The sequence below is a fragment of the Schistocerca serialis genome, chromosome 8 (assembly GCF_023864345.2).
Source record: "Schistocerca serialis cubense isolate TAMUIC-IGC-003099 chromosome 8, iqSchSeri2.2, whole genome shotgun sequence".
Lineage (NCBI taxonomy): Eukaryota > Metazoa > Arthropoda > Insecta > Orthoptera > Acrididae > Schistocerca > Schistocerca serialis.
Genome location: NC_064645.1, coordinates 378222412 through 378246486, shown reverse-complemented (window position 1 = coordinate 378246486; position 24075 = coordinate 378222412). Strand labels below are relative to the sequence as shown.

Genomic DNA, 24075 nt, shown 5'->3' with positions numbered 1-24075 from the left:
AAGGGGCTGATTGATGTGGCAATAATAAGTAAAGCTATATTTGTGTCTGATGTGATAGACAAGGGCATGCAGCTTTACTGTATGGTTAAATGATGATGGCGTCCTCTTGGGTAAAATATTCCGGAGGTAAAATAGTCCCCCATTCGGATCTCCGGGCGGGGACTACACAAGAGGACGTCATTATCAGGAGAAAGAAAACTGGCGTTCTACGGATCGGAGCGTGGAATGTCAGGTCCCTTAATCGGGCAGGTAGGTTAGAAAATTTAAAAAGGGAAATGGATAGGTTAAAGTTAGATATAGTGGGAATTAGTGAAGTTTGGTGGCAGGAGGAACAAGACTTTTGGTCAGGTGAATACAGGGTTATAAATACAAAATAAAATAGGGGTAATGCAGGAGTAGGTTTAATAATGAACAAAAAATAGGAGTGCGGTTAAGCTACTACCAACAGCATAGTGAACGCATTATTGTGGCCAAGATAGACACGAAGCCCATGCCTACTACAGTAGTACAAGTTTATATGCCAACTAGCTCTGCAGATGATGAAGAAATTGAAGAAATGTATGATGAGATAAAAGAAATTATTCAGATAGTGAAGGGAGATGAAAATTTAATAGTCATGGGTGACTGGAATTCGAGAGTAGGAAAAGGGAGAGAAGGAAACATAGTGGGTGAATATGGATTGGGGGAGAGAAAAGAAAGAGGAAGCCGTCTGGTAGAATTTTGCACAGAGCATAACTTAATCATAGCTAACACTGGGTTCAAGAATCATAAAAGAAGGTTGTATACATGGAAGAATCCTGGAGATACTAGAAGGTATCAGATAGATTATATAACGGTAAGACAGAGATTTAGGAACCAGGTTTTAAATTGTAAGACATTTACATGGGCAGATGTGGACTCTGACCATGATCTATTGGGTATGAACTGTAGATTAAAACTGAAGAAATTGCAAAAAGGTGGGAATTTAAGGAGATGGGACCTGGATAAACTAAAAGAACCAGAGGTTGTACAGAGATTCAGGGAGAGCATAAGGGAACAATTGACAGGAATAGGGGAAACAAATACAGTAGAAGAAGAATGGGTAGTTCTGAGGGATGAAGTAGTGAAGGCAGCAGAGGATCAAGTAGGTAAAAAGACGAGGGCTAGTACAAATCCTTGGGTAACAGAAGAAATATTGAATTTAATTGATGAAAGGAGAAAATATAAAAATGCAGTAAATGAAGCAGGCAAAAAGTAATACAAGCGTCTCAAAAATGAGATCGACAGGAAGTGTAAATGGCTAAGCAGGGATGGCTAGAGGACAAATGTAGGGATGTAGAGGCTTATCTCACTAGAGGTAAGATAGATACTGCCTACAGGAAAATTAAAGAGACCTTTGGAGAAAATAGAGCCACTTGTATGAATATCAAGAGCTCAGATGGAAACCCAGTTCTAAGCAAAGAAGGGAAAGCAGAACGGTGGAAGGAGTATATAGAGGGTCTATACGAGGGCGATGTACTTGAGGACAATATTATGGAAATGGAAGAGGATGTAGATGAAGATGAAATGGGAGATATGATACTGCGTGAAGAGTTTGACAGAGCACTGAAAGACCTGAGTCGAAACAAGGCCCCAGGAGTAGACAACATTCCATTAGAACTACTGACGGCCTTGGGAGAGCCAGTCCTGACAAAACTCTACCACCTGGTGAGCAAGATGTATGAGACAGGCGAAATACCCTCAGACTTCAAGAAGAATATAATAATTCCAATCCCAAAGGAAGCAGGTGTTGACAGACGTGAAAATTACCAAACCATCAGTTTAATAAGTCACAGCTGCTAAATACTAACGCGAATTCTTTACAGACAAAAGGAAAAACTGGTAGAAGCCGACCTCGGCGAAGATCAGTTTGGATTCTGCAGAAATGTTGGAACACGCGAGGCAATACTGACCCTACGACTTATCTTAGAAAATAGATTAAGAAAAGGCAAACCTACATTTCTGGCATTTGTAGACTTAGAGAAAGCTTTTGACAGGGGTCAAATACAGGGAGCGAAAAGCTATTTACAATTTGTACAGAAACCAGATGGCAGTTATGAGAGTCGAGGGACATAAAAGGGAAGCAGTGTTTGGGAAGGGAGTGAGACAGGGTTGTAGCCTGTCCCCGATGTTATTCAATCTGTATATTGAGCAAGCAGTAAAGGAAACAAAGAAAAATTCGGAGTAGGTATTAAAGTCCACGGAGAAGAAATAAAAACCTTGAGGTTCACCGATGACATTGTAATTCTGTCAGAGACAGCAAAGGACTTGGAAGAGCTGTTGAACGGAATGGACAGTGTCTTGAAAGGAGGATATAAGATGAACATCAACAAAAGCAAAACGAGGATAATGGAATGTAGTCGAATTAAGTCGGGTGATGCTGAGGGAATTAGATGAGGAAATGAGACACTTAAAGTAGTAAAGGAGTTTTGCTATTTGGGGAGCAAAATAACTGATGATGGTCGAAGTAGAGAGGATATAAAATGTAGACTGGCAATGGCGAGGAAAGCGTTTCTGAAGAAGAGAAATTTGTTAACATCGGGTATAGATTTAAGTGTCAGGAAGTCGTTTCTGAAAGTATTTGTATGGAGTGTAGCCATGTATGGAAGTGAAACACAGACGATAAATAGTTTGGACAAGAAGAGAATAGAAGCTTTCGAAATGTGGTGCTATAGAAGAATGCTGAAAATTAGATGGGTAGATCACATAACTAATGAGGAGGTATTGAATAGAATTGGGGAGAAGAGGAGTTTGTGGCACAACTTGACAAGAAAAAGGGACTGGTTGGTAGGACATGTTCTGAGGCATCAAGGGGTCACAAATTTAGCATTGGAGGGCAGCGTGGAGGGTAAAAATCGTAGAGGGAGACCAAGAGATGAATACACTAAGCAGATTCAGAAGGATGTAGGTTGCAGCAAGTACTGGGAGATGAAGAAGCTTGCACAGGATAGGGAAGCATGGAGAGCTGCATCAAACCAGTCTCAGGACTGAAGACAACAACAACGTGGTAGACAAAGACTAAGTGAAGTGAAAGCTGAGAGGATAAAAGAAAATGGGTGCAAGAGCAAGAGGAGGGAGAAACAGAAAAAGAAAAAGAAGAAAAAGAGCATGATGATGATGATGATGAAGGGATGTCAAAGAATGGATGGGAGACAATGATGTTATTTGGGATAAAGAGGATAATAGTGAACAAAGTGATGAAAGTAGCAATCAAGAAGTAGTAAGTGAAGAGGAGATTGTATGTGTAGTGGGGCAAGAGCTGGAAGTGGGGGATCGGGTAACAGGCAACACATAGAAAGAGGGAAACCAAATTAATAGTATCCAAGGGGAAACAGATGATAGAATAGGAGGTATTAGAAAATGTTTAACAGGAATGGGGGAGGAGGAGGGAGGATCACAGATTTTATTTTAGAGAAGAACACTACCACCACTGTGAGAAAAGTCATGAATATAGCTATGGCTACTAACAGGCAACATGACAAAAGTAACAGAAGAGAAGAAAAGTGAGCCACCAGAGAAAGAATGGAAATGAAAGAAGAATTGGGATAAAGAAGTCAAGGTTCTAGAAGAGGAAGAAAACGACACCATATAAGAGTTTGCAACGTTGGAAAGAAAAAGTGAATTCTTTTTGGGCAAATAAACATTTGAATAAGAAGTTGTTAGAACATAACTGTTCAGGCTTTTGTGGCCACTTGTTGACATATTGCCTGTTGGCTTCTCTCTTGAGATCTTCAGGACAAAATGACATCCAGGTCAGCTTGGATGTTGTTTCTTTGTTTTCCAAAGTTCCACTTAGTGACTCTGGAGCATATTGGTTACATTTTCCTGCAGTACAAAATGAAGCTAGTTCATGCATAACTTAGGCCTGTTTCACACTGGGATACTGGTGACGGTCACCAGCGACTGTCACCGACAGAGAGACATTCATTTGAACTGAAGCATCCACACTGGGACACCACACCACCTCACCGAGCCACTGTGACCCAGCAGTGACCCACCCTCACCACATGTGATGGACAAGGTCACTGTGTTTACAGCAGTCACCGCCAGACATGCATTAGTTTGAATTGGAGTGTTCACACTGGGACACAGTTCACAGACACAGCGCTGCAGATTTGCCAACAGACAGGCAGTCATTTTTTACACGGTGACACGAAACATTGTCCTTTATACTGTAAACATTGTAGCCATGAGTTTAGATTTGATTAACATGGTAGACTTTATATGTAAGTATAAAGTCATTCTGCTTTTTGGGATGTCAAAAGCGATGACTATAGCAACGAAGTGGTGAAAACAAATGCTTGACAAGAAATTATAATGATGTTTGTGCCTGATTTCAATGAGAAGAGCATGGATGAAAAAAACAAAATTGGTGAGTTGTATGTTTTGTTTTTTCAATATCTTATTTTTCGGACCATAAAAGAATAGCAAAATTTAGTTGCTACACCTGTAAAGACTAGGAGGATAGTAACCTTCAAGCACATTTGCATCCCTCATCCCTTTTCTCTCACATTACCAGTATTAAGTGTATCTTTACGCAGTCTTAATGCGATAATATGGGACAAAATGGATGAGTGTGGAGACCATGAACTCACCCCTACAAGGAGAATGGAAAAAAACCTTGTATTTCAAAATTTTCATACCAAAATTAAGTGTAGAGAACATAAAATAGTATTTTCTCCAGCCGACCTCATAGCAGTAGATGGTGTAATGAACACTTTGTCTTCATTCTCATTCTCATTCTCATTCTCCTCCTCCTCTTGTTTAGAAGTACTAACAAAAGTTCCTCCTCGCTTGAGTCCAGTTCACTAACTAATCAGTTGGCAATATCTGCAGTGTCGGACACCAGTGATCCAGGAGTGTTAATCACAATTACTGGTGACCGTCACTGGTGACTGTCACCAGTGTCCCAGAGTGACACAGGCCTTACTGTAAGCTAGTTTATGTAGAATGTCAGTTTCTATGAACAGCTGGAAGGGATTGCCATGGATAGTTCACTTAGTCAATTGGCTGACAGTTTCTTCATGAGGCACTTGGAAAGACAAGCCCTGGACTTGGCATATTGAAAAACTAAGGTGATATACAGGTATGTCAATGACACTTCCATTGTATGAAGCCATGGAGAGGAACAGCTCAGTGGCTTCCTAAGAAATCTTAACAGTTTTTCATGCCAACAAAAAATTTATCATGGAGGTAGAAAAAGACCAACATCTGCCCTTTCTAAATGTGCTGGTTATGAGGAATGGTGAGAATCTCTGGGCAACAGCAGATGTCAAAAAACAACACACATGGACTAATACCAGTCAAATTATAACCTGAGCCAGGAAAGAGGGATTATAAATAATGCTTATAATGTGAACAAGATGAATTATAGTCCGCAGAAATTTGGACGCAAGACACAAACTTGATAAGCATCCTTTGCAGCAGTGGGTAATCCACCAATGGCATAAGAAGCATCACAAATCCCTTACACTCAACAAAGTGAGACAGAAGAAAAAATGTTGGATATGGTCTATCAACCATAGCTCCCCTGGGTGGCAGACAGAAACAGTCATCTATTGTGCAAACATGACGTGAAGGTTATTTACACACTGACCAAAATATTAAAGAGAGTGTCAGATTGGCAAAGTGCAAAAACAAGCACACGCGCGCGCGCACACACACACACACACACACACACACACACACACACACACACACACACACACACAGAAATGCACACACTTGTTCTGCCTGATTACAGTGAGCCAGCAATGCAACTTCATGGGGCTGGAATGTCACTCTAGTGAGTTTGTTCTGGCCACAGGCGTTGAAAGTTCTGGCCAATGTGCAGAGATGTGGAGGAGTAGAATGGGAGGAGAAGAGGAGAAAGAGGGTAGACAACGGAGTGGAGAACGTGAATACAAGATGAGTGAAACCACTGGATGGTCAACTCTATCCTTGTGTAGGGGTTCCACCTGCTTTTATTTCTTTGTTTGTTGTCCTCGGTGTCGATGTACTGGCTGAAAAATGGGTTGTGTGGATTCCGACACTGACAAATTTAAATGATGTAGCCGACTTATGCACAGTTACGTTTTACAGTACTTTAATTTCACTGTTCACAACCACCTAATAATACACAGTTATATGGCCAGTGTACTATTGCTTAACTTTTAATAAGCCTCATTAATAGTTAGCAGGCAAAACTATACATACTGCAACAATAGTTTCCTGTTGAACATCTACGAGCAGTAAAACCTAACCACAAAGTTCACAGTTCTTTAAGAATAATCAGGTACATATGGAGCAGACACTGTCACTGTTTTTACACACATCCTAATTGTTAAACACTTATTCCACAGTTAATTTGAAGCATTGTTGTTGTTCTAACCAGCACAGGTCTGAAATTCAGCCATGACCAAAAATCGGGCCCTTATATATCATCACAATAATAGGTACTAAATCTACATACTGTTTGACGTTAAATTTACAGAAATTACAATTAAAACTTAACTCATTAAATTAACTGAATACATTGAAAAATTCCGTCTTTTTAACAGTTTCTTCTACTACGAGGGTTAAGTCGAATTATTTGTTTAAATCATGAAATTAACAAATATCATTATGCAAACAATAATTTTGACAAAACTGTTAATTATTTTGGAATTAATCCAGGGCTGGTTTTGCTAACATGTTTTCGAATATAGCCAAATAGATACTTTAAGATTACTAGCATTTCGTGTTCCAAACGTTTATAATCAGTGCAGAATTTACATTTGTTTATGTGTCAACAATAGAATTTAAGTTATGAAACAATTTCTGATTTCTCCCTATAACAAAAGATACTAAGCAGTACTAGTCAAAATAAATTACAGAATCAATTACATACATAAAACCAAGCACAAAATTATATCTGGTGTTATATCCTTTAAAACTGAGGGCCAACCTTTCTCTTTTATGAAAATGCAGATTATATTCATGTATGCTAATGGTAAACAGTTAAAAGTAACAAAATGAACTTAAGGAGGCAAATGGCAAAACAAGAGGGGAATTAAAATTATCCCAACTTGCTTTGTCACACTTGGCCACAGTTTGGTGGTGGCCACTCATGTAAGCTGGCAACTGGTTGATGGTTGTGGCTACATAAAATGCTATGCATAAATTACAGAAGGACACTGCCCTTTATAGGATAGGATGTGCGAGAAGGGACTTGGGTAGGATATACTCTCAAGCCACTCCTCCAACTCACATACACCGTGCACAACTCTACCTACCTAAGGCTAGAACAAGCTCAGCAGACCTGAATTGCTACCCCATGCACTCTCCCTCCCAGCCATCAGCCCACCTCCTTTTGCCCCTCAACCAATCCATCTGACATCCCTCGCCCCAATCAAGCTGCAGCACTGTCACAATGTAGTCACAGCTTGGGGACTGTAACCATGCAAGGGTATATATGTGTATGTGTACTCCACAGCCCTGAAGGAGGATTCACCATTCATCCTCAGTCTTGTTTAAGAGTCTATTAATTTCTCGGTGCCTCAACCTTATGTTCATTAGAAATAACAGACATTCTACTTAAGTTAGGTGCCTGATAATTAAATTTAGTAACCAAGCCAGGAGAAAGAAAACTGGCGTTCTACGGATCGGAGTGTGGAATGTCAGATCCCTTAATCGGGCAGGTACGTTAGAAAATTTAGAAAGGGAAATGGATAGGTTAACGTTAGATATAGTGGGAATTAGTGAAGTTTGGTGGCAGGAGGAACAAGACTTTTGGTCAGGTGAATACAGGGTTATAAATACAAAATCAAATAGGGGTAATGCAGGAGTAGGTTCAATAATAAAGAAAAAAATAGGAGTGCGGGTAAGCTACTAAAAACAGCATAGTGAACGCATTATTGTGGCCAAGATAGACACGAAGCCCAAGCTTACTACAGTATTACAAGTTTATATGCCAACTAGCTCTGCAGTTGATGATGAAATTGATGAAATGTATGATGAGATATACGAAATTATTCAGGTAGTGAAGGGAGACGAAAATTTAATAGTCATGGGTGATTGGAATTCGAGAGTAGGACAAGGGAGAGAAGGAAACGTAGTAGGTGAATATGGATTGGGGCTAAGAAATGAAAGAGGAAGCCGTCTGGTAGAATTTTGCACAGAGTATAACATAATCATAGCTAACACTTGGTTCAAGAATCATAAAAGAAGGTTGTATACGTGGAAGAATCCTGGACATACTAGAAGGTATCAGATGGATTATATAATGGTAAGACAGAGATTTAGGAACCAGGTTTTAAATTGTAAGACATTTCCATGGGCAGATGTGGACTCTGACCACAATCTATTGGGTATGAACTGTAGATTAAAACTGAAGAAATTGCAAAAAGGTGGGAATTTAAGGAGATGGGACCTGGATAAACTAAAAGAACCAGAGGTTGTACAGAGATTCAGGGAGAGCATAAGGGAACAATTGACAGGAATAGGGGAAACAAATACAGTAGAAGAATAATGGGTAACTCTGAGGGATGAAGTAGTGAAGGCAGCAGAGGATCAAGTAGGTAAAAAGACGAGGGCTAGTAGAAATCCTTGGATAACAGAAGAAATATTGAATTTAATTGATGAAAGGAGAAAATATAAAAATGCAGTAAATGAAGCAGGCAAACAGAAATACAAGCATCTCAAAAATGAGACTGACAGGAAGTGCAAAATGGCTACGCAGGGATGGCTAGAGGACAAATGTAAGGATATAGAGGCTTATCTAACTAGGGGAAAGATAGATACTGCCTAAAGGAAAATTAAAGAGACCTTTGGAGATGAGAGAACGACTTGTATGAATATCAAGAGCTCAGATGGAAACCCAGTTCTAAGCAAAGAAGGGTAAGCAGAAAAGGTGGAAGGAGTATATAGAGGGTCTATACAAGGGCTATGCACTTGAGGACAATATTATGGAAATGGAAGAGGATGTAGATGAAATGGGGGATACGATACTGCGTGAAGAGTTTGACAGAGCACTGAAAGACCTGAGTTGAAACAAGGCCCTAGGACTAGACAACATTCCCTTAGAACAAATGACGGCCTTGGGAGAGCCAGTCCTGAGAAAACTCTACTATCTGGTGAGCAAGATGTATGAGACAGGCGAAATACCCTCAGACTTCAAGAAGAATAGAATAATTCCAATCCCAAAGAAAGCAGGTGTTGACAGATGTGAAAATTACCGAACTATCAGTTTAATAAGTCACAGCTGCAAAATACTAACGCAAATTCTTTACAGATGAATGGAAAAACTGGTAGAAGCCAACCTCGGGAAAGATCAGTTTGGATTCCGTAGAAATGTTGGAACACGTGAGGCAATACTGACCTTACAACTTATCTTAGAAGAAAGATTAAGGAAAGGCAAACCTATGTTTCTAGCATTTTTAGACTTAGAGAAAGCTTTTGACAATGTTGAGTGGAATACTCTCTTCCAAATTCTAAAGTTGGCAGGGGTAAAATGCAGTGAGCGAAAGGCTATTTACAATTTGTACAGAAACCAGATGGCAGCTTTAAGAGTCGAGGGGCACGAAAGGGAAGCAGTGGTTGGGAAGGGAGTGACACAGGGTTGTAGCCTCTCCCCAATGTTATTAAATCTGTATATTGAGCAAGCTGTAAAGGAAACAAAAGAAAAATCGGAGTAGGTATTAAAATCCATGGAGAAGAAATAAAAACTTTGAGGTTCGCCGATGACATTGTAATTCTGTCAGAGACAGCAAAGGACTTGGAAGAGCAGTTGAACGGAATGGACAGTGTCTTGAAAGGAGGGTATAAGATGAACGTCAACAAAAGCAAAACGAGGATAATGGAATGTGGTCGAATTAAGTCGGGTGATGCCGAGGGAATTTGATTGGGAAATGAGACAGTTAAAGTAGTAAAGGAGTTTTGCTATTTTGGAAGCAAAATAACTGATGATGGTCGAAGTAGAGAGGATATAAAATGTAGACTGGCAATGGCAAGGAAAGCGTTTCTGAAGAAGAGAAATTTGTTAACATCGAGTATAGATTTAAGTGTCAGGAAGTCATTTCAGAAAGTATTTGTATGGAGTGTAGCCATGTATGGAAGTGATTCATGGACAATAAATAGTTTGGACAAGAAGAGAATAGAAGCTTTCGAAATGTGGTGCTACAGAAGAATGATGAAGATTAGATGGGTAGATCAGATAACTAATGAGGAGGTATTGAATAGAATTGGGGAGAAGAGGAGCTTGTGGCACAACTTGACAAGAAAAAGGGACCGGTTGGTAGAACATGTTCGAAGGCATCAGGGGATCACAAATTTAGCATTGGAGGGCAGCATGGAGGGTAAAAACCGTAGAGGGAGACCAAGAGATGAATACACTAAGCAGATTCAGAAGGATGTAGGTTGCAATAAGTACTGGGAGATGAAGAAGCTTGCACAGGATAGAGTAGCACGGAGAGCTGCATCAAACCAGTCTTAGGACTGAAGACCGCAACAACAACAAGAACAACAACAACCAAACCAGTAAGGGCCTTATGAGAAACATAATTTCTGATGGTGTGTTAAAAATTGTATGATGGATTTGCACGGTCGTTTGACTGGAACTATAAGTGGTTATAAGTACATAACTGTGATGTTGGATGTGCTCTCCAAGTACATACCATATTTACCTGATTATAAGACAAAGTTTTTTCCCCAAACTTGTCATTTGAAAAACACGGGGTCATCCTATATTCGCAGATTAAACTATTGCTGCTCAGATCAATGTTTTTACGTAGTATGAATATAATAGAGGGAAACATTCCACGTGGGAAAAATATATCTAAAAACAAAGATGATGAGACTTACCAAACAAAAGCGCTGGCAGGTCGATAGACACACAAACAAACACAAACATACACACAAAATTCAAGCTTTTGCAACAAACGGTTGCTTCATCAGGAAAGAGGGAAGGAGAGGGAAAGACGAAAGGATGTGGGTTTTAAGGGAGAGGGTAAGGAGTCATTCCAATCCCGGGAGTGGAAAGACTTACATTAGGGGGAAAAAAGGACGGGTATACACTCACACACACACACAGACACACACACACACACACACACACACACATATCCATCCGCACATACACAGACACAAGCAGACATTTGTAAAGCCCAATCCCGGGATTGGAATGATTCCTTACCCTCTCCCTTAAAACCCACATCCTTTCGTCTTTCCCTCTCCTTCCCTCTTTGCTGATGAGGCAACCGTTTGTTGCGAAAGCTTGAATTTTGTGTGTAGGTTTGTGTTTGTTTGTGTGTCTATCGACCTGCCACCGCTTTTGTTTGGTAAGTCTCATCATCTTTGTTTTTAGATATACTTTTACATAGTATAATATATTAATATAGGGGTCATCTTACATTTACAGATGTAGCTTTGTCTACAGGGGTTACATACAATTTTATTCTGAAGAATTCATTTGAATTGGCTCAAGTTTTCCCAACACACTGAAGCACTTGATACAGTATTGATCTTGCTCAAACAATCCCGCAACATCTGACTTGCAGCGCCATTGCAATGCGCAAAGGGATGCGAGAGAAACTAGTCACTATGACAGTCTTATGCTCCACTTAAAAACTGACGATTTTGTGAAACACAGGAGGAAATAACATTAAATCCTGTCAACTTAACAAACTTTTGTTGTACCTGAACAAATTTGCAATATAAATTCTCGCACATGTATGGATATTGTATACTTAATGTACATTTATATTGCTTTTTAAGTAAAGGTAACATTCAAAGGCGAAAATCTTGTCCTTCAAAAAACATTGGTTGATTCTGAACCAAAGTCAGCATTCTGTTTTGTTGTGAGAAATTGTAATGATTCACCAAATGAGTTGAAGATGAGAAATTCGGTCACTGTTCGTGTATTAGACTGTCAGGGAAAAATGCCACCAGTTTTTAATTAGCTTTAGAGCAAGATGGTGACATTCAGATGAAAAGAGCAAGAAAATTAATCCAGAATTAAATGTCTAACAAACGAAAAAAGTCTATATAAACTAACTGCAAATGTTATCACAAGAATAAATCCTTTGTGGAGATAGTACCACATATGACCTGGACTCTAGACGATATTGCCATCCATGATTCATTATTGCGCAAGCACTGCACTATGGAAGGGTTGGAGGGGAACAGTGACACCAGTTTGACTGAGACCAATGATGACTGCAGGTGAGGAGTGGGGAGTGGCGAGAGAGCAGCAAATTTCATTGTGTTGCTACCCATAGGACTCTACATTGCATTTTTGGCTGTTTATGAACATTTATCATGTTTTAACTGGAGTTTGCACGAATGCATTTGTACTCAGAATCAAACTGACTTTACAACTGGACACGTACACAACAACAGCATAAAAATTCTGCAGGAGATGCTGAAAGTCTAGATTGGAGCCAGTGCTGACACCGTGAGGTGTGACAGGAATGATAGAGAGTGTGTCAGTTGCTGGTTTTACGCAGCTAAAGAGAGAGTGGCGGGCAGATGGTATATTAGGAAGCAAAAGATACTGTTAACATTCTCACATCAATACAGAAGCACAATTCGCTGTTTTTTCTCAGGTTCCACCTTAACCACAATCACAGAAACTGCAACATATTTGGAAAAAATACCCAAATTTTTGTGACAATAAAGATATAAATTTCACAGCTGTCCTGTTTGGACAGGATAATGATTAAAAATAATGATACTAGAGACGACAGGCAAAGTACAAAAAAAGGGAGTAAAGATAAAAATTGATGTTAACAATTCCTATTTGTCTATTTTATTACGCCTTGTATATTAAAATGTGGACAATAAATAAATGGTCTAAGTTTAGAACAGGTGTAATGTTATTTGCTAGCAGTACCTTGTGTCAGTATAAGTTTGTAATTTTGATTAGACAGAATATGTTAAAAAAATTTCTCAAAGGGCATCTTAATAAAAGGGGGGGGGGGGTCACTTTTATTCAGGGTCATCTTATACTTGGATAAACATGGTAAAGTTGTATAAACTACATAATGCTGCAGGCAAAGGATGAAAACAGTCTACTTCATTGAGATGGGAGGGGTGTTCTGTGCAGATATTGATGCCCAATTCACTTAAACATCTTGGAAGAACAGAATGGGCAGTCAGGTTGTAAGGAATATATATATACCAGAATGAGATTTTCACTCTGCAGCGGAGTGTGCGCTGATATGAAACTTCCTGGCAGATTAAAACTGTGTGCCCGACCGAGACTCGAACTCGGGACCTTTGCCTTTCGCGGGCAAGTGCTCTACCAACTGAGCGACCGAAGCACGACTCACGCCCGGTACTTACAGCTTTACTTCTGCCAGTACCTCGTCTCCTACCTTCCAAACTTTACAGAAGCTCTTCTGCGAACCTTGCAGAACTAGCACTCCTGAAAGAAAGGATACTGCGGAGACATGGCTTAGCCACAGCCTGGGGGATGTTTCCAGAATGAGATTTTCACTCCGCTGCAGAGTGAAAATCTCATTCTGGAAACATCCCCCAGGCTGTGGCTAAGCCATGTCTCCGCAGTATCCTTTCTTTCAGGAGTGCTAGTTCTGCAAGGTTCGCAGAAGAGCTTCTGTAAAGTTTGGAAGGTAGGAGACGAGGTACTGGCAGAAGTAAAGCTGTAAGTACCGGGCGTGAGTCGTGCTTCGGTCGCTCAGTTGGTAGAGCACTTGCCCGCGAAAGGCAAAGGTCCCGAGTTCGAGTCTCGGTCGGGCACACAGTTTTAATCTGCCAGGAAGTTTAATATATATATATATCGAACCATCAAGGGATTCAGGACACATGTGGAGGAAATGAAACTTCTCATACATGAAAGAATTTTCTTCCTTTGTTGACAAGACAGAAAAATACTAACACACCTGTACTTGGAAGCTACAGCTTTCACAGAAAAGATGATCTCACTGGTGAAAGGACAAAGGGTGACAGTGTTCCTCAATGAGACACATCAGTTCTATCCTGTAACCTTAATCATAACACTGCAAGCAAGCAGTCACGAAATTCTCGACCATGGCAACCTCACAGTGTGCCCTGTATATCTCCCACCACACGAAATTGTTGATGGCAAGATCCTCAAACAATTTACTGCTGAGATCCTTTGTCCATTTCTCCTTTTCATGGATCTTAATGCTTGTGGTGTGCTACGGGTCTCTACCAGGATTTGTTCCGGGAGGTTGACCGATAGAGAGCGTCACACAAACTGTCAACAACATATCGATGAACACAGATCACAATTGGGTTTCTTTGCAGCCATAAACCTCTCATTCTGCTGCTCACCTGCTCAGTGTGAAATGTATTATGACCTGCACAGAAGTGACCACTTACTTACCTAGATTCACCTGTTACATGAGGCATATCCCAAAAGAAGTCTGCCAAGATGACTGACTGGACACTTTACAGCCAGATGGCTGATTTCAAACAACAATGAAAGCATGCCCAACTGGGTGGATCAAATTACAGTTGTGGAGATGGCAAAATGGAGGAACTGTGTTAAAGTGGCTAAGATTGACATGGTTGTAATGTTAAGATGAGGCATAGGAGAATAGATCCACATTCAGAATCCATTACAGGTATTTTCAGGTGGTATTTTCAACTGCCAATAGTGGCCTTATAAGATGAAGGATTTCTCCTAACAATACGGGGGAACAGAGCCCAGACAATGGTTAAATTTTGGAACCAACAAGACACAGCTTTCTGATACTAGTGAGCAACATAGGGAAAGGGGGGCAGGGGTTTGCTGTGGTTTCCAGCACCAACTTTGAAAAATACAACTGCTCTTTCTCTCTGCTAGAGTAGAATTCCTGAGCCAGCAACTCAGAATACAGTACTGAGTATATTTGTCAAAGAGTTTCACTCCGATTTCTAAATTGTGAATACTCTGAGCTTCTTCCTTCCTGTTGGAATGTCTAATCAGCAGGTACTCATTTGTTTTCCTCTGATTCTGACACATGTTGCAGCCCCTTTTAGTATAATTTCTTGTCAATATTTTACTAATACTTACTCTTCCTTGTTGTTTTATAGTGTGTGCGGCTACCATCAATATGAATGTTGTCTATTTTATTCTTTTCCAAAATCCTGTTATGCATGCTGTTGATAAAAATTTGATCAAGTGACTTACTCATGCTTCTATATATTTAGTCAGTTGCCAAAAATATGGTTAAAACCATCCCTAAAATTTACTTTATTGCAAGATCTCCTTTGAAATGATTAATCTGAAAGGTTACGTACTTTTCATACCTCTGTGACTTACGCATTGACTCTTTGAATTTCTTCACGATGTATTTTCTGGACAGGTTAAAAAGCAGAAAATGATCTCATATTTTTTTCTTCACCAAATTGAAATTTCTTCCACAATTTTTCCTTGTCTTATATTTATCTACATGATAGAGTAACTTTTCATTCATTCTCCTTTGTACATTCACTTCTCAATTATTCTTTCATTCTGCACCCCATAATAGCACCTCACATCTCTTTGTTCTATATCATTTTCAATGTTTATGTTAGCTAATGCCAGCTCCATCTATCACATTATTGTTGTCAAACCTGCATTCAGTTCTGCTACTCTGTTAAGCACATCAAATAATCTTGTATTTGAATATTATTCTGTGTATCTCTGCCACAGAAGTCTCAATGCAGTGAACTGGTTGCTTACTTCATTAACTAATTAATTTTTTTATGACCTTATCAAATCTAACCTCGTCCTAGCCATAAAACTTTTTGTAAATGACTACCTATGGCTGTTAATTTTTTTGAAAAAAGAATATTTGTACCATCTTAAGAACAACTGTATGTTTATTCTCTTTTGAATTTTGTTACTACAATCATCTTCACAGGAGAGAAACAGTGTACATTAATGAATAAAAAATACATTTTCATCAAATATAACCCAACAAATGTAAACCATACATAACTGTCATAACAAACTGTCTGAACACAGTCCATATAAACATGTTGTTCCTTGGCACAGATACAGTAATGTACACAGCTGAATGATCCACTTAAAGTGTGGAGTTATCACTACGTGCACTTTACTGTAATTGCATTATTATAATTTAGCTACTCTGCTTTAGAGTTTTAGCAAAACTTATACTTTGTATTGGTAATCAGTTTATCGGATAACTTCAATTAATGTGACTGGAATACTAGCAGATGGCATTAATATATTACACTGAATTATAAAAAAATTCATCATTAATTAGATAATTCATGAAACAGTAATTAAAAAAAGCTTACAGTACCACAAAATTATATCCTTCCACATTTGCCATGGACCTCAAAAATTTTGAAGAGACAGTGCTGGCCATCATATAAACATCTTTCATATCCGTCTCCGGGAAGCGTTTTCTGAAGCAAAAAAGGCTCCACCATCCTAACAAGGCACCTAACTCATTTCCAGTAAATACGTGCCACGCATCACCTCTGAAAATGAGACTGGATTCAAAATTCACATTCATGAAAATTTGCAAACTGTGAACTTTTTGACACATTTACTTACTAATGTCAACATTCTTCACTGAATATTTAAAAATTAATAGTGCATTGTGGGTAGCGGTGGCTTGCTTATGATAAGCATCAGATTTCTCATGTAACATGAACACTATTAGACTAATATGAAAAAAAATCTAGTTGGAATAAAATTGAGTGAAGGAACTAATCTTAGTCAGACAGGGACAGATAATATGGACGGAACGTAAGATTAGGGCCATATGAACACCCTTAGAGAACAATCACGCTCATCTGTTTAGCACTGTGTTGTTGTATGTGAGGCTCCAAAAAACAGTGATGGGCAGTTGAAGGGATGAGAAGGGGGAGCAGGATAGAGGGAAGCAGAATGACCTATTTCCCCCCCCCCCCCCCCCCCCCCCCCCCAAAAAAAAAATGTAGCTTATGTGAAGCAGGGAGGTGGGATGGGGGTGAGCAGGAAGTAGAATAATGATGCTGCAAGGAAGAAAAGGAGGTTCAGGATGCGGTGTGGGAACAGATACAGAGGTACATACAAAGTGGAGGATAGCATTGATGATTGACACCAGACAGACTGTACGTTCGAGGATGTATTGGAGGGTCAGATGCTAACTGTGTAGTTCTAAGAAACATGTTTGGGAGGAGAATCCAAATAGCGTAGATTGTGCAACGGCCACTGTTATTCTCAGCACAATAATGGATGCCCAAACTTGCCTTGCCACAGCTGGCTGTTACCAATCATATGAATGGACAGCTTATAACTGATCATGTCCATGTAAGACAATGAACACTAGTTGCATTCAAGTTGATATACGGTATGATTGGCTGTTGCAACTCAAATGCCTGCCCACAAGCAGAGGTGGCAAACAGCTGACATGTGGGCAGTCAGGCAGTAACCTAGCAACTGTATGCCTCAGCAGAGCATTCTTGGTCAGGGATGGACAAATGGCTCATTACAAATGGCAGAACAAAGTGGGAACATGGTGCACTAAAACCAAGTATTGGCACTTGCTAGTGCCCTTGACCCATGGGGCAGTTTTGGAACAGCATGATATACAATGTGCCTGCTTTCAAGATAACCGTGCCTCTGAATAAGATATAATGCATCAGTGACAGAAACAGAGAACCCACCCAGACAGCTGCATGCATTAGCATGCTGCCTCTGGGGAGGCTCACAGGCCACAGATCGAACACACCTGGCTGACTAACAACAAGGGCTGGTGTGCCAGCCAGCGTGTGTGTGGTTTTAGATGGTCTCACACATCCAACTACGTGAATACCAGACTGGTACTAAATCCCATCCCTGTCACACAATTTGCAAACACTCAGAAAACATTTGTACTATCACAAGACAACACCAGATGCAGACAGTTGGGGTACACAGATTCAGTACTGGGAGATTGAAGGGAGGGGGAGGGGGTTACAACAGGAAGGACATCAAGCCACCTTCTACCATTATCGTTACCAAATCTGACAATTAACATACTGACCCTGCAAAGATATGGGATATAGGCTGTGTAAAAGAAGATGTGACAGAAACAGAGTAGGTATGATTGAGACTCTTTTTTAAGAAATAAAATCTGTCAACAACAACTGAAAATAAGGGTAGGTGCGTTGCAGTATATTTCTAAGCAACATGAAACAAAAATGAAAGTTAAAAGACTGATAAATAGATATTAGTTGCATATCTAAAGTCCCTTAAAGTTAAAGAAACATAAAGGAATTAGTAATTACTTTAAATAATATTAGTATATGACATTATCTACACAATGGAATCACAATTTTTGATTTTTGAACCTTTCTTGCTCACCAACATCACCTTTTCCCTTTACATCCTCTTTCAAAATGAGTTTCAGTTACAAAGTATTGTCTGGTTGGTGTTCAATTTTGTAGTTCCATACGGACAATAAGAATTAAAATAATGAGCTCTCAGTATTTTTTCTATGGATATGACAGACAATAAGAATTAAAATAGTGAGCACTCAACATTTTTTTATAGGCATATGCTGTGATAATCCAAACACACTGCACAGAAGAATTAAATGTTCCAATTAGGAGCACACGAAAACACAGCTGTACAAGAGACACTATTTATTGGGTCAAAGAGTGACACTAGCATGAATGCAATGAAAGTAGTTTACACATCTCAAACACATTTAACAACTGAGGGCCCAGAGGACCAAGTATGTAGCTATAAAGATGCTACCCATGCCAGTTGCTGCAGGTATAATGCTACGTGTGCACGACAGACCTGGTTGTCTCTGGCTACCACATTGGGTAGTTGTAGGCACACTGTTTGAAGGCTATTGAGGCCCAACTTCTGCCCAGCAGGATACTACACTAACCCTCCCTTTTGGGGCGGAACAATCAGACACTGCTGTCTACAATGCTGTGACTGAAGATATGTTCATGACATCTGTGGTGAAGCTGGGGGCAGCAGCCACAGGCGCGAGAAGTTTCCGATCCAGCAGGGCCAGTGTGTATGGATGAAAATGAGTGTGACAAGGGCACCCCAGCTGCCCACAGGTGACTGCTGCACAGGACCAGTCACAGGGACGCGAGCCATCTGGACTTAGGAGTGCACGAAAGCGGCACCAGCATCGGCAGCGACAATGGAGAGGAGATGCTCTGGTGATGGATAACCCACTTCTGTCCCACTGAGAGCAGTGGCTGCTCAGCGCAGTGGGAGGTGCTGGCACTGCCCACAGGAAGCAAACCCGCCGTCAATGCTGATGAAGCAAAGCTAAAACCATCAGGGTAGGTGGGTACGATCAGGCCTGCTGGAATCCTGGAGGGCCAACAAAGAATGAAGTACTAGGCTCACAGCCCAATGAAGACGATCCTGCATCCATCCTGTGATGCAAATGCTTTCAGAGGCGTGCCATGAGTCAACATTGAGCTCGTATCATGAAGATGGCTGTGGACAACAACCAGGATCTAGTGAGGATGCTGTATAAATGCCCTGGCCCAGACTGTTGTCTCGAGTGTGAACAACGATGAAACCAGCACCGCTGGGGAAAGCACACCTGGCAGCAAGAGGTTGAGCAGCATTTGTGGCAGAAGGGAGCTCAACAGGAATCTTGGCCCCAATTTGATGTCATTCTGTGAGAGCTTAAACAAAAATGTGAGAGCTGGGAAATCTTCTGTTTGCTTGTGCATCTGCATTTTAAATGTTCAAACTTTGGCATTTCACCTCGTTGTTAGACTGTGGATGGTAGGGAGGTGCCGTGACTTGGCATAAACCATTGTGTGTACAAGAGTCCTTGCAGCACAAACTGATGACCATTGTCCAAAACGAGGATGCAAGGCAAGCCTGCTGTGGAGAATATCTTTGACAGTCACATCTGCTGTTGCAGACAGGCAACAAATGACATATGGGAGATGGGGGGAAAAAAAAAATCAACTGACAATAACCAGAAGGGCCAAGGTGGATTATTTCCCAAGGCTGTATAGAGGCCAGCTGTAGCAAAAAAACAGTGCTCTGCATTGCCTACTGAGTGTAACACTTGCGGCAGACAGCAACAAGATGTTCCACCTCTAGATCAATGCACGGCCAACGCAAATGGCAGTGCGCCACCAGTTTCATGCAAGAGATCACCACTGACCTCGATGTAATAAGCAGAGATCCTTCCACCACAGAGCTGCTGGAACCACAAAGCAAGAAGTAAACCCTGTCAATAGGAGAATAATGCCACCCAAGAGGAAGAGGCAATGGCGCTATGCTTATAAATTATGAAGCGGGGCTGACGCCTGGCACGATGGACCGTCAGGCTACCCATGTCGTATCATTCGTACAACCTGCTGGAGCACCGGATCTATCACCACAACAGAGATAATATGGAAACAGGTGATGGGGAAACCATACACTGTGTGCCTCTTCTCCATAACCAGCTGAAAACAAAGCAGTTTATCCTGGATGAACGAAGGGTCAGGGCTCTTGGAGAGCCAGGACAGAGGATCTGCATTTGCATGCTGTGATGTATGATGAAAATGGCTCTCATAATTGACCCGGACCAAGAACAGAGCCCAGCGTTGAAAATAATGAGCGGCTTTGTCCAGTAAGGACACCAGCGAGCTTAACAGGGAAACCAAGTACTTATGGTTGATAATTAAATTAAATTATGCACCATACAGAAACACACGAAAATTTTTAAGGGCTAGACAACAGCAAGAGCATGTTTCCCCAACTGACACTAACGTTACTGAGCCAAGTTGACTGTTTTTTATGCAAAGGCAATAGGTTGCTTGCAGCCATCTGAATGGTGATGGGCCAGGGACATCCCCAAGCTGTACTGGGACCTGTCCGGGGCTAGGACTAGATGCTTACCAGATTGAAATGTTGCATGACACAACACGGAGTGAAGACTATCCTTAAGTTGCAGATAGGTACACTCAAAGGCTGCAGACCAACAAAAGGAGCAAGTTTCTGAAGCAACACATATAAGGGGTGGGCAAAGTAGTTGTTCCATATTTCTAGATTTCCAGAAGGCTTTCAGCACTATACCGTAGAAGGGGCTTGTAGTGAAATTGTGTGCTTGTGGAATATAACTTCAATTATGTGACTGGATTTGTGATTTCCTGTCAGAGAGGTCAAATTCATAGTAACTGATGGAAATTCATCGAGTAAAACAGAAGTAATTTCTGGCATTCCCAAGACAGTGTTAAGGCCCTCTGCTGGCTGTTATATATAGAAATGATTTAGGAGATAATCTGATCAGCTGTCTTAGGTTGTTTGCAGATGATGCTGTTATTTATTGTCTAGTAAAGTCATCAGAAGATCAAAACAAACTGCAAAATCATTTAGAAAAAATATTTGTATGGTGTAAAAATTGACAACTGACCCTAAATAATGAGAAGTGTGAGGTCATCCACATGAATGTTAAAAGGAATCCATTAAACCTTGGTTACAAGATAAATCAGCCAAATCTAAAGGCCGTAAATTCAACTAAATACCAAGGAATTACAATTATTAACAACATAAATTAGAAAGAACACAGAGAAAATGTCATGTGGATGGCAAACCAAGGACTGGGTTTTGTTGGCAGGACACGTAGAAAATGTAACAGATTTATTAAAAAGACTACCTACTCTACGCTTGTTTGTCCTCTTTTAGAGTACAGCTGTGCAGTGTGGGCTCTTTACCGGACAGAATTAACAGAGTACATTGAGAAAGTTCACAGTAGGGCAGCATATTTTGTATTATCACAAAATAGGGGGAGAGTGTTACCGACAATATACAAGATTCGGGGTGAAAATCATTAAAACAAAGGCGTTTTTCAATGAGGCAGAATCTCACAAAGTTTCAATCATCAACTTTCTCCTCCGAATGCAAAATATTTTGTTGGCACTGACCTGCATAGGGAGAAACAATCATAATAATAAAATAAGGGAAATCAGAGCTCACATGGAAAGATACAGGTGTTCATTTTTTCCGTGCTCTGTTCAAGATTGGAATAATAGAGAATTATCGCGAAGGTGGTTCGATGAACCCTCTGCCAGGCACTTAAGTGTGATTTGCAGAGTATCTATGTAGATGTAGATGTAGATGTAGATGTAAATGTAGATGTAGATGTTGCGAAGGGGTAAGTTGACACAGACTTGACACATTCTTGGCGATATCCAGAAAAGGAACTAGGCACGACATAAAATGGCAAAAGTAAGCCCAAAAGCTGGAAAGTGTTGTTGCAGATGTTTCTCGTATGTGTCCCAGTACTCAACAGACTCATCATATTTAGAAAAGGGAGAACTTCAGGGGCCATGGAGTGCAAAACAGACATACTGAGGAGTATGCCGACTAGAAAAAACAGAAGCCAACGATTGAAGTACCTGAGTTTGATTGTCCAGAACCCATGATTGGTAGTGCAAATCTGTGGTGAATGATTTTTGCTGGTCTACCCATTGATGTAAAATGTTCTGTGTAACACCATCAGCCATTGTGAGAACAAACTGTGTATCATCCAGAATAGAAATTTGCATGGAGAACAGGACCACAATCACCACCCATCGTGTTATAGTTAGGTATGAGTACAACACGACCAGTAGACTGAACACAACTTTATTCTATGGAAGCATTAACAACTTGAACATAGTATTTAAATAACATTCAGTGGAAACCAATTGTGTACACAAGGAGCTGTAGCAATAAACACAGAACTGAGGCCAAGTGTAGCTTGGCTCAGTTAGGCTTAAACAGACTGGGGCCTGTGGCAGGCACTGTTGGTGATATATCCCTCCACCCCCCCCCCCCTCTCTCTACACACACACACACACACACACACACACACACACGTCTGAAGACATTAATTTGAGGTGGTGGTGGTTAGTGTTTAACATCCCGTTGACAACGAGGTCATTAGAGACGGAGCTCATGCTCGGGTTAGGGAAGGATTGGGAAGGAAACCGGCTGTGCCCTTTCAAAGGAACCATCCCGGCATTTGCCTGAAGCGATTTAGGGAAATCACGGAAAACCTAAATCAGGATGGCTGGAGACGGGATTGAACCGTCGTCCTTCCGAATGCGAGTCCAGTGTGCATGAATGTGATAGTTGTCTCGTGCATTAGCAGTAGCACAACTTATTCAGCTTTAATTTAACTTTGAATTGATGACTAAAGAAAGTTCAAAGTGAGAACAATAACAAATTAAAAAGGCTGGTCCAACAGTTAGATAATGGTAATAATTACAACATAAATTACGTTTGGCTTGAATCAACTTTATTAACATTAAGGGTGTAAGATGATAGTCACAGAAAGATAGATATAGAAACTACTTTTATAATTTAAAGCCTTTCAATTTAAAACAATTACCCAGAAGAAGACTTCTCAGCTACTGCCACTCTGTCAGCATCAGGATCATTGGCAATAATAATGGTACTTCCATGAGCCTCTGCTGTGGTGAAAGAAAGATTCAGAGCACTTTTTCCTTCCTCTGGGTTTGGAAATTTTACAGTGGGAAATTCTGGATCAGGTTCCTTCTGTTCTTCAACTACTATAAATGGCTGCAGTAAATGAACAAACAGAAGTCAGGCATATTAGTATAGATTACTCGATGCATCTAAAAATAACTTACTTTAAAAAAAAACAAAACTTTGTGAGCTGATATATGAACTCATTTCATCAGCAGCAACTGAAATAATAACAACAAGAAACAGAGAGAGAGAGAGAGAGAGAGAGAGAGAGAGAGAGAGAGAGAGAGAGAGAGAGACTGACCTGGACTGCTTGTCCATATCAAGCACTCAGTTAATACCAGCCTAGACAACAATTTTCTCATTCAATGTCAGAATATTATGGTGAGACTCACATACAAGTAGTTATAATGCTTTTGTTTAATTTCCTGCATAAACAACCTCATTAAAATTGTTCAAGGTGTAATGCCATATCACCATATAATATACTCGAGAGCTATAATACTTCATATGCCTTGAGGCTGCTGCAACATGACACAATGTCCATTATTTTAGTATTTTAGCAATTTATGTATTTTATAAGCAATGCGGTAGTACACCCAGAAGTATTTTAATGAGATTTAAACCCGCCGTGGAAGCCTACGTATTTATGTCATACACAAAACGTTTCTTGTGCTTTCATAAGTGGTACACCTACAAGC

The 24075-nt window shown here is 40.3% G+C and overlaps 1 protein-coding gene across 2 annotated transcripts in view; it reads right to left on the bottom strand.

Annotated features, from left to right (window-relative positions):
• Positions 1-24075, bottom strand: part of LOC126416403 (phosphopentomutase) — a 136367-nt gene that overhangs the window by 81357 nt on the left and 30935 nt on the right. The window contains exons 6-7 of one of the 2 annotated variants that reach the window (XM_050084099.1): positions 23277-23467; positions 16251-16443 (exon numbers count right to left, since the gene is read on the bottom strand). In XM_050084099.1, the coding sequence (XP_049940056.1) occupies positions 16251-16443; positions 23277-23467 (384 nt within the window). The remainder of the gene's footprint in view (positions 1-16250; positions 16444-23276; positions 23468-24075) is intronic. The other variant, XM_050084100.1, reaches the window with a different exon arrangement.